Raw genomic sequence first — 15,172 nt, 5'->3', positions numbered from 1 at the left:
TTCTCTCTTTCTTTCTTTCTTTCTTTCTTTCTTTCTTTCTTTCTTTCTTCCTTCCTTCCTTCCTTCCTTCCTTCCTTCCTTCCTTCCTTTCTTTCTTTCTTTCTTTCTTTCTTTCTTTCTTTCTTTCTTTCTTTCTTTCTTTCTTTCTTAATGATTTTAGCTAGGTGTGGTGGTGCATACCTTCAGTCCTTGGGAGGCCAGGTTGGTCTGCCAGGACAGTCAGGGCTATGTAGAGAGACCCTGTCTCAAAAACAGATAAACAAAGGTTTGTATTTTAAATTTAGAGATAGAATCATCTCCCTGTGACTCAAGTTAACCTTGAACTTACAAAGACCTGTCTTCCTCTGCCTTCCCTGTGCTGGGATTATAGGTGTGCATCATAGCTGACAGGATGTTCTCTTAAGAACTGAAACCTCAAACTATAAAGTTTCTGTGGGTGCAAAGGACATTATCAGCCCAGTGAAGAGGGAGTCTAGAGAGTGGGAAAAATATTTATCAGCCATCCATATGATAGAGGGTGTCTATAACATACAGAGTTAAAAACAAACAAATAAAAAACAATGGCTGATATTGCATAGTTAATTATATAACTATATAAATATAAATGTATAATTATATAAATATTACATATTTACTATTCTTGGCCACCAGAGAAATGCAAATTTAAACTACTTTGAGGTTTCATCTTCCCCAGTTAGAATAGAAAGAAAGAAGGAAAGAAAGAAAGAAAGAAAGAGAGAAAGTAAGCCAACAAATGTTTGTGTGAATGTGGGAAAGAGAATACTTCCTCATTGCTGGCAGGAGTGTAAACAGCGTGGAGGTTCCTCAAAGAGCTAGAAATATATCTACCATATGATCAAGCTATAACAGTCCTGGGAATATTCCAAATGACTCTACATCCTACAAGAGAGATACCTGCTCATCACTGTTCTTTGCTACTCTAATCACAACAGCCAAGAAACAGAAACAACCTAAGTCCAGCCATAGATGAGTGGATAATGAAAATGTGGTTCACAAATATAAAATAGAATATTATTCAACTGTAAAAAAAATAGTGAGATTTGCAGGAAATGGATGGAACTGGAAATAATCTTTCAGAGGCAACCCAGACACAAAAAGACAAGATCCACAGGTTCTCTTATATGTGGATACCAGACTTGAATCTTAGGTATGTTTAAGCTGGAATACTCATAGAGATCAGGGAGCTAGGAAGGGTCTATGGGGAGGAGTTGTTTCAAGGGAAAGAAGTCAGAATGCAGGTAGTATGGAGAGGAAAGGAAAATGGAATGGGAAGGGTTAAATGGTATGTGGATGGGAAGGGGAAGAGGAGGGAGTGCAGGACAGGATAATGAATACTAATGGCCTTGAAAAGGATTATATGGAAGTTTGTTGCTGCAGAAACTTACTCAAATACATACACATGTACATATCTACATAAGAAAGTTTAAAATGGAGTTACTCTAAAACAGGGAAACAATATATCTCCTCAAGACATTATAGATTATCATAAAAATCCCACTGCTTGTATGGGTCACTTCCCTTTAAGTTGTAGGTTAGTGGGATCCCATGATCCTCTCCCAAAACATTACAGGCTCTTGTCATTGTCCTGGATACCCTCCAGAACTTGATGGTAAGATACCACATACTTGAGTCACAGGACAAAAGAATCAAGGTGGAATCACTTGGAAGTTTCATCCCTAATAGCTAGCTTTCTCAGTGCTAAGGTTTTATGTACACTACTGGGAACGAAACAGAATCAACAATCTTATACAGTTATGAAGCCTGTGAGCTACAATGCTTAGCCTCGCACAATATGCCCACTGGCACGATAGCATCATGGATGTTGTAGGAGCAATCAACCAATTTCTGACCAATTTATGGTTTTGTTTGAAGCTTGTTCCACAAGATGGAATCTATGCCTGATATTGTTAACTGGGCCCAAGACTCATTTCTGGATGTCACGGGCTCCAGGGGAGAACCTAGTGCTACAATTCTGCTAAATGGACATAGTAATAAACTGCTCCCAAACTCTTATCTTTATTATACCCATAGTGCACCTCTCAGCCTCAATGGAGAAGCTTCTTTTTAAAGGATGTGGTAACTAATACAGAGACTTACAACTGATCAGTGGGCAGAAAATCAGAGACTTTGGAATGCTTGGCTCTAAACAAGACATCTATGTCACACCCCCTGAGCTCAGGGATCATGATAGAAAGAGGGAATCAGAATAAGTCAAGAGACAGTGGACATCTGCAGTGAAACTGGGCTGCTACACACATCACTCTCAGCAGCTATGGCTACATTTGTAATATCTGTATATGATCCCTTGAGGCTCAGGGATCTCATGCAGAAGAAAAGGCAGAAAGATTGTAAGAGCCAGAGATGACATGACAGAGGACTCGATCAAACTAGTGTCTTTCAGGTACAACGCATGTGCATATAAACTCAGAGAGACTGTAGCAGCATGCACAAGAACTGCACAGGTTCAAGATAGACAGTTTGCAGCATTGAGAGGGAAAAGTGGACATAGGATCCCACCCCTAACCAAGAAGCTATCTCCATCTGATACCCACTGGCAAAGGGAAAATCAACTTTTCCAATGGTGGGCCACTGAGTATATATCAGCCACATTCCAAGACAAGCCCCAAGCCCAGGAGGAGTTAGTTGGCCAGCACAAAATTAACTCAATGGTGTTTTTGTGAACGCTTTGCTTCGTTTAGCTTTGTTTGGCATTTTTGTCATATTGGTCTTTTGCCTGATTGACTTGATTTACATTTTTATGGTTTTGTTTTGTTTTGTTTTAAAAGAGAGAAAGAAGATAACGTTAGATGAGTAGAGCATAGGGAGGACCTGGGGTGAGCTGAGAGGGAAAAATCCAAATATAGTATATGGATAGTCTTAATTGTACAAGAACTGTATAAAGTCAAGCCATCGTGTATAAAATCAATGTTCAGCAATGGCAGAGGGAGAAGTCCCACCTCTATCTGAGAAGCCATTGGCAGCAGAAGGCTGCTGGAGGACGGAGAGTAAACTATCAAGAATGGGGCTCCTGAGAGGTTGTCCATGCTCCAGTGGATGGCCCCAGTGCACACACAATAAGCAGAGTCAGAAAGTGAGGGAGAGGCAGGGGAAAGAGAAGGGAAGACAGACATTCAGGAAGGGAGAGAGGGAGGGGGAGGGAGGGACAGAGGGAGGAGGAGGAGGGAGAACATGTGACATAGGGAGGGAAGGTGGTGGAAAGGGATAGGAGAGGAACTGGGCGGGGGAGGGAGTGAAAGTTAGATCCAAGCACATTATATGCGTGTATGAATATTAAATGAAAACAGTCAAACAGAAATCTGAGCTCTTCCACTCATTCTTTTTAAAGCCTCCTTGTGTAGTGAGCTATAAAGCACTAAAGTTAATTCAGTGGGGAAGCAGTATGTCTGTCTAACATCTGGCTTTGATGTTAACCTAAAAATACGAGTAGTGTGCCCAGCAATTGAATGAACACGCCAGAAAAGTTAGTTCTTACCAGCTTTGCCCTGGCATTTTCTAAAACAAAGAAACATCACAAATGCTGTAGGGAAGTTTAAAGTTTAATATTTTTTCCCAGGTTATTTATTCCCCTAAATTATAGTTTTGAATTATATTTTCTCCTCCACTCAACTCTCATTTGGTGACATCATCAACTAATATGCCAGACTTCCTGGGGCAGCTGGCTGCTTTCCCAACTACCATTATGATCATCAGGGGAAAGCGAGGCTTTCTAGAAGGGATGCCTTAGTTTTAAATAACTTTTCCTTTAGTGGAATGGAAAAACCTTAAGAAATGCAAGAGTGAAGAAAAGCACATGTTCTTCAAATAGATTTCCACTTTCATAGTTTTTTAGGTATCCTGAGGACTCAAAGTGGAAAACATGTTAAGTCCCCATTTCTCTCCAGCTTTAAAGGGTCACCTGTACACATTCTTGGTCCACTTTCGCTCTCATAGAGTTACTTTGAAAGGCACACACACAGCACATAAAGTAAACATCAATCTAAGAAGTCTGCCACTAGATTGTTACATAAGGATTCCCTCCATCAGTCACTTTGAAATGTCACCTGTGATCGAGTATCCCAGGGCTCAGGCAAGAGAGGACATTTAGGTTCAAGAACTGGCACAAGCCCTGAGTGGCTGAGACAGAGAGCTGGGTGTTCTACTTTGAGCAACTCTCTTTCAGAACTAGAATAATAGTGGACGAGCTAGTGACAACTCCCCAAAAGAATAAACTATACTCTTTATTCTTCAGAAAAGAAAGGCACTTAGTAAAAGCACTAGGGCACTTAGTGAACGCACCTGGGCACTTAGTAAAAGCACCAGGGCACTTAGTGAAAGCACCTGGGCAATCTTATGGGTAGTGGGGGATCCAGGAAAGGCAGCCTCTTCTGAAGGTTGCAGCTATGTTTTAAGTCAACTTAATTTTAAGCAGTTTATGTGTTAAGTTCATTTAAAAATAAGAAGTTCCTCTGCACCCCACAGCTCCTTTCCCTTTTACAGTCACCGTGTCTGTCACACTTAGCAAAACATGGCACGCTTCACTTAGATTCCTCGAATATTCTTTTTCTTGTGGAAATTCTTTTTTGTTGTTGTTTTTTAAACAGTCAGGCTCTTTAGAAGTGATACCAGGTACCAAAGTTGAATCAGGATCAAGTTGACCATCTAAACAGTCCCATATCCCCTAAAGAAATAGAAGCAGTTATTAATAGTCTCCCAGCCAAAAAAAGCCCAGGACCAGACGGGTTTAGTGCAGAGTTCTATCAGACCTTCAAAGAAGATCTAATTCCAGTTCTGCACAAACTATTTCACAAGATAGAAGTAGAAGGTACTCTACCCAACTCATTTTATGAAGCCACTATTACTCTGATACCTAAACCACAGAAAGATCCAACAAAGATAGAGAACTTCAGACCAATTTCTCTTATGAATATCGATGCAAAAATCCTTAATAAAATTCTCGCTAACCGAATCCAAGAACACATTAAAGCAATCATCCATCCTGACCAAGTAGGTTTTATTCCAGGGATGCAGGGATGGTTTAATATACGAAAATCCATCAATGTAATCCATTATATAAACAAACTCAAAGACAAAAACCACATGATCATCTCGTTAGATGCAGAAAAAGCATTTGACAAGATCCAACACCCATTCATGATAAAAGTTTTGGAAAGATCAGGAATTCAAGGCCCATACCTAAACATAATAAAAGCAATCTACAGCAAACCAGTAGCCAACATCAAAGTAAATGGAGAGAAGCTGGAAGCAATCCCACTAAAATCAGGGACTAGACAAGGCTGCCCACTTTCTCCCTACCTTTTCAACCTAGTACTTGAAGTATTAGCCAGAGCAATTCGACAACAAAAGGAGATCAAGGGGATACAAATTGGAAAAGAGGAACTCAAAATATCACTTTTTGCAGATGATATGATAGTATATATAAGTGACCCTAAAAATTCCACCAGAGAACTCCTAAACCTGATAAACAGCTTTGGTGAAGTAGCTGGATATAAAATTAACTCAAACAAGTCAATGGCCTTTCTCTACACAAAGAATAAACAGGCTGAGAAAGAAATTAGGGAAACAACACCCTTTTCAATAGTCACAAATAATATAAAATATCTCGGCGTGACTCTAACTAAGGAGGTGAAAGATCTGTATGATAAAAACTTCAAGTCTCTGAAGAAAGAAATTAAAGAAGATCTCAGAAGATGGAAAGATCTCCCATGCTCATGGATTGGCAGGATCAACATTGTAAAAATGGCTATCTTGCCAAAAGCAATCTACAGATTCAATGCAATCCCCATCAAAATTCCAACACAATTCTTCAACGAATTAGAAGGAGCAATTTGCAAATTCATCTGGAATAACAAAAAACCTAGGATAGCAAAAACTCTTCTCAAGGATAAAAGAACCTCTGGTGGAATCACCATGCCTGACCTAAAGCTTTACTACAGAGCAATTGTGATAAAAACTGCATGGTACTGGTATAGAGACAGACAAGTAGACCAATGGAATAGAATTGAAGACCCAGAAATGAACCCACACACCTATGGTCACTTGATCTTCGACAAGGGAGCTAAAACCATCCAGTGGAAGAAAGACAGCATTTTCAACAATTGGTGCTGGCACAACTGGTTGTTATCGTGTAGAAGAATGCGAATCGATCCATACTTATCTCCTTGTACTAAGGTCAAATCTAAGTGGATCAAGGAACTCCACATAAAACCAGAGACACTGAAACTTATAGAGGAGAAATTGGGGAAAAGCCTTGAAGATATGGGCACAGGGGAAAAATTCCTGAACAGAACAGCAATGGCTTGTGCTGTAAGATCGAGAATTGACAAATGGGACCTAATGAAACTCCAAAGTTTCTGCAAGGCAAAAGACACCGTCAATAAGACAAAAAGACCACCAACAGATTGGGAAAGGATCTTTACCTATCCTAAATCAGATAGGGGACTAATATCCAACATATATAAAGAACTCAAGAAGGTGGACTTCAGAAAATCAAATAACCCCATTAAAAAATGGGGCTCAGAACTGAACAAAGAATTCTCACCTGAGGAATACCGAATGGCAGAGAAGCACCTGAAAAAATGTTCAACATCCTTAATCATCAGGGAAATGCAAATCAAAACAACCCTGAGATTCCACCTCACACCAGTCAGAATGGCTAAGATCAAAAATTCAGGTGACAGCAGATGCTGGCATGGATGTGGAGAAAGAGGAACACTCCTCCATTGTTGGTGGGATTGCAGGCTTGTACAACCACTCTGGAAATCAGTCTGGCGGTTCCTCAGAAAACTGGATATAGTACTACCGGAGGATCCAGCAATACCTCTCCTGGGCATATATCCAGAAGATGCCCCAACTGGTAAGAAGGACACATGCTCCACTATGTTCATAGCAGCCTTATTTATAATAGCCAGAAGCTGGAAGGAACCCAGATGCCCCTCAACAGAGGAATGGATACAGAAAATGTGGTACATCTACACAATGGAGTACTACTCAGCTATTAAAAAGAATGAATTTATGAAATTCCTAGCCAAATGGATGGACCTGGAGGGCATCATCCTGAGTGAGGTAACACATTCACAAAGGAACTCACACAATATGTACTCACTGATAAGTGGATATTAGCCCAAAACCTAGAATATCCAAGATATAAGATACAATTTCCTAAACACATGAAACTCAAGAAAAATGAAGACTGAAGTGTGGACACTATGCCCCTCCTTAGAAGTGGGAACAAAACACCCTTGGAAGGAGGTACAGAGACAAAGTTTGGAGCTGAGATAAAAAGATGGACCATGTAGAGACTGCCATATCCGGGGATCCATCCCATAATCAGCTTCCAAATGCTGACACCATTGCATACACTAGCAAGATTATGCTGAAAGGACCCTGATATAGCTGTCTCTTGTCAGAGTATGCCTGAGCCTAGCAAACATAGAAGTGGATGCTCACAGTCGGCTATTGGATGGATCACATGGCCCCCAATGAAGGAGCTAGAGAAAGTACCCAAGAAGCTAAAGGGATCTGCAACCCTATAGGTGGAACAACATTATGAACTAACCAGTACCCCGGAGCTCTTGACTCTAGCTGCATATGTATCAAAAGATGGCCTAGGCGGCCATCACTGGAAAGAGAGGCCCATTGGACACACAAACTTTATATGCCCCAGTACAGGGGAACGCCAGGGCCAAAAAAGGGGAGTGGGTGGGTAGGGGAGTGGGGGTGGGTGGCTATGGGGGACTTTTGGTATAGCATTGGAAATGTAAATGAGCTAAATACCTAATAAAAAATGGAAAAACAAGAAGTGATTATAAGATCATATATGTGAGCAAGTGGATACAAGTTACCATATGACATTTTATTTGAGAAAAAGTATCTCTATGCATCATAGTCAGGCACCAAAACTTGTGATGCTCCTCCTGCCTCGGCCTCCAGAGTGCTGGAATTACAGGTGTGTGCCACTACACCTGTAGCACTTTTAATTTTCAAAACTTCTTAGGCTCTTCTTGACTGACAGCTGCTTAGACTTTGTTCCTGCTGACCCTGTAGCTTTGACACATAGCTCAAGGACTGTGTCACTTTGTCGTCAGCTCTTCCCCAGAGTACGATCTCCACCATGATTTACCTATGCTGACTGTGACTCTGGCCATCTTGCTGAGACTACACAGATTACTGGAATGTAAGTTAGGCACACCCCTTCACACTATATGCTTTGAAAGGAAGCCACTCTGTCTTCACTAGCTCCTAGAAACCTATAGCCACTTCTGTATGCAATCACCCATAGCTTAGCAAGCTAACTGTTCACAGTATGGCTCTAAGTCAGAATGCGCCAGTGCAGGGTCTGGCTCATCTGTAACCTGCCACATCAGGTTTGCAAGTCCTGCTGTCCATTCATGTGGTCACTAGATCCAGGCACGAACACAGAGCAGGACTGGAACGTTAGCCTGCTCCTCCCAGGAAACAACTATATCCTTCACCACAGTACTCATGTACAGTTCTTGTAATCTATAGTCTCAGGGACTCCAGAGTACTCAGGCATAGTACTCATGCACTTACCTATAGTCTCAGGGACTCCACAGTACTCATGCACAGTACTCATGCACAGTACTCATGCACTTATCTATAGTCTCAGGGACTCTGCTCTTCTCTGGAGTTACTCCGTGGTAGAGCACTGCTACAGCATATACAGGGTTCTGATCTGATCCCCCCTAGTGAGGGAAAGAAACACAAAAGCACAGGCAGGGAGATGGCTAAGAGGGCAAAGCATCTGCTGCCCATGGTGAGGAACTGACTGTGGCTCCCCAGCACCCACATAAATTGACACCAGGGGATCCCCAGGGCAACCTGCCTAGACTAGATCAATCAATGAGATATAGGTTCAAGGAGGATATCCTCCTGTCTCAGTACATAAAGCAGACACTGATTGAGAAAGACACCACACAAAGTCAACTGTTGGCCACCACATGCATGCAGGAACATATGAACATGCATGCACAGCACAAACACATACATGTGTAAAAAAGAAAACAGAAGCAAAGTTAGCTGGGGCAACACCTTCCCCACACTCCCTATGAAGGTTGTTTCACAGTCTTGTCACACTTCACTTCTCATCCTTGGAAGGTCTGCTCTGCAAAATGATACTGACTTCATTTACTTACCACCAATCAGGGGGTGGGAAAGGGGGCGAGTCAACACAAGCCACTGGTGGACCCTGGGCATGGCCTCTCCAGAAACACCTGATACTTTACTCAGCCCTGTTTGTGAAGGAGAATGGAATTTATCCTGTGCTGCTGTTCACACCATTATATTAAAGCACACATCATTAAGGAAATATATTTTGTCCCTAAATCTAAAGTCTCAGTCAACTGAAAGTTCTTAGTTTCTAAATAGTCAACTTGACACACTTAGACCTATTTATGTAATTTTTTGAATCAAGACCTCATTCTGTAGCCCAATCTGGCCTTGAACTTTTGATAATCCTCCTGTTTCCATCGTTTGTGCCTCTGGGACTGCAGATGTAAAGACAGCACACCTAGCATCTTATTCTTAGGCACATTGGAGGGTTGAGTGAGATTTGAGACATCCATGGACATGGACATGGACATCAGTCTCACATATACACCCAAAAGGAAAGTGAGAGAAAGAGCAGCTTTCTGGGGTTTCCTTCTGAAACCAACACATTGTATCCTCTTAGGATTCCATGGAAACACAAACTAAGACATGGTGTAAAAGTTTCTGTCACAACCATGTGCTTTACTGAATCCTGACAAATGGAGATAACAAGAGGAAATTCTTATATTGACCTTTCTCCAGGGAAACCAGAACTTCTACATGCAATAGATTCAAGCCTGCCTTTGTGTTTAGCACTTAGGGTAAAGGGCCATGTTTGAGGCGACTAACATGACTTCCAACAGTGACCAGTTCCTTCCTCCCACAATTTTAGTTCAAAGATAAAGCATCAAGGAGAATAAAACTACAAATTCCTATTCAAATGTTCAATTTGGTTAACCTTGATGAAAATATTTAATAATTCTAAAAATGTTGAAGCTACAATAAGAACACCTTCCCAGTCTCCAAAGAATGCCCAGTACGGTACACTATGAAATCACTTTGCCTTTGTACTCATGAAATGCTGTACCAACCCTGAAACTTCTCAAAGGCTTCCTTAAACTCTAGCTGAAATAAGGCATTGAAGTAAATTCCCCCCTGAGAAGTCTGGAAACAATAGCAAGAGAAAAGATTCCAGGCAATGGTCAGGCTAATTAGAGTTCAACGTCAATGTGGCATTAGAAGGTAAATCTAAAAGGATTTGGGGAGGAGAGTGAGGAAGCAATGTAAGCAATTGCCAGAGACCACCACTTCCATCCAGGAGTTCTCAGACAATGTTCTTAACAGCAGCTAACAGATGAGCAGCCCTTCATCTACCTTTTCACCTACCTGTTCACTGTGCTGACTTGCATTAAAGAAATAGGTAAAATAATGAAGACCCAACAGTTTGATTTAGAAATTCTCTTATTCTAAAAAGTCTCGATGATTGAAAACCATCAACAAGACAGGCTAAGGGGCTTGCCTATGTCAGGTACCAAATCCCCTCACACTAAGAATTGTGCATCTTCCTGGTACCAGAGACCAAGAGCCGTCTCCCAAGAAAGCAGCGGGCAGTGTCCGCAGGGCCGACTGCTTTACTCCTCAGAGGCAGCTCTCTTGTGCATTAGAGGTTCACATCAAATGACAACTGACCAAGTCCAGGAAGACACAGCTAGAAGACAGTTACAGTGAGGCAGTCACACCCGCCCAGCCTCACAGCAGTGGGCTTGGAGGGTATTTTGAGAAAGTACTGGCTCACTTCCATCAGCAGCTCTAGAAGTCTCTACCAATGATCTCAAACAACAGGCAGGCTCAGCATTTTAGCACCAAGCTGGCATTTCAAGCTCCTTACTCAGAAGTGCTGGAGCTGAATCAAGGACTCTCTCCATCTTAACTTACAGGAGGTGATCTTATCAACAGTTGAGCATGCTCAGGGATTTACCTGCTGTCTGCATCTGAGTATGCTTGAGCAAGGCTACAGAACAAGGAGAATCATCCTCACACTTAGAGAGCATCCCTGATGTGATTTGATTAGGGGCAGAGAAGCATTTGGATAACCTACCTGCCATTCTGGTCTGTTGTCCAAGCTACTGACTGCCCCTCAGGTTTAGTTTTATACCATATTCTGATGGCACGAGGAAAGTCAGCAGGTGTCGAAGTCCCCGTCTTCCTGATCCGTAAGCTCCAATTGTCAGAGTCAATCAAGAGCTCCCCACAGCCAGGAGCCTGGCTGCAACGAGTGTAGCAGTCTAACTGCTCCCTCCAAGCATCTGCAGGCAGAGCCACAAGGTCACGGACAATCTCACACCTGAGCTTCTCAGGAGTAGCCAAGAGCTTTGGAGCTTTAGTAAATTTCTCAAGGCCTGGCACAGCAGCCACATCCACCTCCTCTACCTTTAGCACAGATAAATCACAGCAGTCCAACACTAGCAAGAAATCCCTTTTCCCATGATTCCCTGTGTCACAGCAGTACTTTGAGCTAGAGATCTCAGAATCACGTTCCTGGTTGTCATGGTTACCATCGTTATCAAAGGCATCTTGATCACCTTTACCACAGACTGCACATTCTCTATGTCCCATCTTAGGTGAGAAGGTACTCGAATCCATCTCAGGAACATGGCAGGGTTCAGCTGTCCTAAATATGTCAGCCTCCTCTGACTCCATCTGGAAGGTTTCCTGGGTAGAACGCGACTGGTTTTTAAATCTGTTTCCATCTCCAAAGAAAAGCACTATGTTGCCCTCAATGACTTGATTTCCAAAGTCCACATCCAAATCCAGTATGTAGTGCTTCACAAGCATGTGGCTGGTGTTGGCCATGAGAGGCAGATCATCCCGGGAAGGGTCCAGCTTTATGTCCATGGTGTAGTCTGCAGTTGGTAGCTTTGCTGAATCTCAGCTGAAGCTTCTAATCTCCTGTAGTAGCTCAGAATCACAAATGGCTGGTTTACCAAATAAGAAGCACCCACTGGCACTCGTTATCTTTCCACAACTTTCAATTCCCTGGCAAAGAAAAAAGTATGGTTAGATAAAATTCCAAATAAGACCCTAAATGTCCCTGCAGTTGCAGATCCTGCAGGTTGGCTATCTTATCTAGCAATCCCCAAGGTGGCAGCTGCTCAGGGAAAAAAAGAAGGCTCATCTTTCTGACTGACAGGAGAGAAGCCACATTACTGACTTCTAAGCGGCTAAGGGACACAGTCCTTGTTTCAGAAAGAGTAATTCTTATGCAAAACTGCAACCATTTCTGCCTCTTGTTTTAAGCGATATTAAATGTATCACTTCTAATTTTGTGCATCAAAACCTAAGTGATTGTTTTTCTACTGTGATTCTAAGTAACAAGTGTGAATGAGGGCTGAATGGCTTCATACATTGTATTCTTTGGGAGTAATAATTTAATCCGCACAATATAACTCCAGGGATTAATGCACTTTTCACATTAGGACTGCTCTCCTATCAGCACTTCCAGTAAATTACAGGAAAATGAGCCAATTTACCAGGAGTGCATTCTAAGTATTCCTTTGAGATTGCTCATGGAGACTTTTCAAATTTATAGTTAAATACTCAAGGTATACATTACAACTTAATAGCTAAAAACCCATTAGCATTCTGGGTAATAGCTTTCTTGTGGCAAACAAAAGGTCTTATTTGGAAAAAAAAGTATGCAAATATCTATAAAAGGAAGGAGAGAGATTAAAATGTAGAAGCAGATGTTGCAATACAATGAACAAGTTCTTCAGAAAAGATCTGAATCAAAATGTATTCCCACATGATAGCAATCCAGCTAAAGGAGAATTATCTGAACCATGTCAGCCCCCAACATGCACCTGATTTCTTTCAGCATAAGCTGCTTTTCTTTTGCCAAAAGACGAAAAACAACTATCAGGGGAAGGAAAGAAAACCTGATGATGACAGGGGAGTGTATTTAAACCTTTGTATTTTAAGAGTCCCTAGAGGTACTTCCTTGTCAACTACTTTGTCACCCATTATTTGCTCGACTTTAAGTAAATTGAGCACTGTCCCCCATTTCTACTTTGCCCCTCACTTTCCAAGTTTATCTGCCCCTACTAGACCTTATTAAGGCATCTCCTGCTAGACTTTCCTCCCAGCAATCAACCCAGCGAGTTTCTACCTTGCCCCTAGTGATTTCCCATCAAAATCTCACCTAACTTTAGGAAGCATGGCCTCCTATGGGACAGCAGTGTCTGCTCCAGGTAGAGCTGCCTGCCTTTGGAGGGGGCATGTTCCTGGCTCCTCCCCTTCTCCTGCTTAGCCTTACTTTTCAGATCTACTTCTATCTGGCTCCTACCTCTCCTGCCCAATTTGTCTAATCCTGTTCCCCTCCAAACCTCAGTTCAAATGTCTCAAAATCCTTCCTGGGTACTCCCTTCTCACTAACCAAAGTATTTGGTAATTACTTTATTTTGGAGTTTATTTTGCTTTCAGACAAACTAGCCTCACATTTGCAGTGATTTTCCTGCCTCTGCCTCCTGAATCCTGGGGTTGTAGGTGTGGGTCACCAGGCTTGGCTTGGTAGTGAATTTAAATACAACAGGAATAGAAAAAAAAAAATCAAGATACAAAGAGCAGTTTGAAATTTCTGGAGAAGCTGGTACTAGCCAAGGCAGTGTGTGAAGAAGTAAGTGAGGGTCTCCTAGTGTCTGCACAACCACTGAACCACCGTCTATGAGTAATAAACTGTGGTATCAACTGCATCTGCTAATGAGAAATCACTGTGGAAAGTTCATTCTGCCAGTGTCGGGAGCAGTTAACACATACTATATATACTGTTTCTTTTCGACTGGGATCTTTTGTTTGTTTGTTTTTGTTTTTTTGATTTTGAGGTAGGATCTCATAAATACTGTAGCCAATCTAGAACTTGCTATGTAATCCAGACTGGCCTTAAACTCCCAACAACCTCTTGTCTCTGTCTCCTGAGGACAGGGGTCATAGGAATAAACCATCATGTCACTGTATGCTTAGACTTAAAAAAAAAAAAAAAAGGAACACACACAGAGACATACAGAGACACATGTGCATGCGCAGTTGGGGGTGGGGTATGGAGGGAGAAAGAGGGAGGCAGGAAGGATGACAGAAAGAAAGAACAATGTCTAGACTATAACACCTGAAGAGACAGTTTAGCATTTATTCACACAGAGACCAAGCTACTCATTAGCTGACTCCCATAGGTTGTCATTTATTTCTGAGAATGTATATAATATAAGAGTATACTACAGAGACATTCCCAGCTCTTGTGTTGATGATATGGTATGGTATAAGGCGGTACCTTAGAGCCCCATCCTGTCAGGCTGGCTGTCAAAACCATCACTCTCAACCCCAGGAGGGAGTTCTCTGGTGGCCAAGCACGGATGCTTCTGAAGTGCCTGCTATTTGGCACAGACTTTTTTGAGAAGTTGGATTTCTATGCTGCCCTGTTTGGCCCTGGGATCCCAACCTAGCCTCCAAGTGCTGCCACAGCTAATGTTCACATCACGCCAACTTTGTGAACTTTACATGCTTGTGTATAGAGTCTCCAGGACTGTCTGCAATGGAGGCAGTGATAAGTCTTGCCTCTAAGCTCTCTAGTCCTCCACTTGATGCCCATTCTCGGCTCATTTTAAGCCCTTACCCTGCTGAGATGCTCATTAATCTTTTAAATGCAAAGAACCTCTAGGTCTTTGTAATTCATGCCTCTTCCTAATGCAGAGGGAACAATATTCTTCTCAATAAAGGGACCACTGTCTCTTTTGAACTCCAACCCTAAAAGTCTTTTGGGGAAATCTGTACAAAGATTCTGATCATACAGAGAGTTACAGTGGATATTAAGCTACCTGCACTATTATTGGCTAAAGCTAAACTGGGAGTGTGGCTTACTGAAGGAGTCAACAGAAAATGAATTCCAAATGAAATGTACCCATATGGTCATTGGCCAATGCTGAAACAGGTTAGGGCTCCCAGAAGTGGTGGTCACTTCATCTAGGACATGACTAGAAAAATCAGAGAATGTTTTGTAGCCAGGAGTGCTCCCCCAAAGCAAAAGAGAGCTAAGCAA

The 15,172-nt window shown here is 42.0% G+C and overlaps 1 protein-coding gene across 2 annotated transcripts in view; it reads right to left on the bottom strand.

Annotated features, from left to right (window-relative positions):
• The window catches only part of Aopep (aminopeptidase O), a 361,204-nt gene that overhangs the window by 298,948 nt on the left and 47,084 nt on the right, over positions 1-15,172 (bottom strand). For both annotated transcript variants that reach the window (NM_001289926.1, NM_001289924.1), the window contains exon 2: positions 11,186-12,123. In NM_001289926.1, coding sequence (NP_001276855.1) covers positions 11,186-11,982 — 797 coding nt within the window. In that variant the 5' untranslated portion in view covers positions 11,983-12,123. The remainder of the gene's footprint in view (positions 1-11,185; positions 12,124-15,172) is intronic.

This window comes from Mus musculus, chromosome 13 (genome assembly GCF_000001635.26).
Source record: "Mus musculus strain C57BL/6J chromosome 13, GRCm38.p6 C57BL/6J".
NCBI classification, from domain to species: Eukaryota; Metazoa; Chordata; class Mammalia; order Rodentia; family Muridae; genus Mus; species Mus musculus.
The sequence above is the reverse complement of the archived record's forward strand: the minus strand, read 5'-3'. Positions and strand labels throughout refer to the sequence as shown.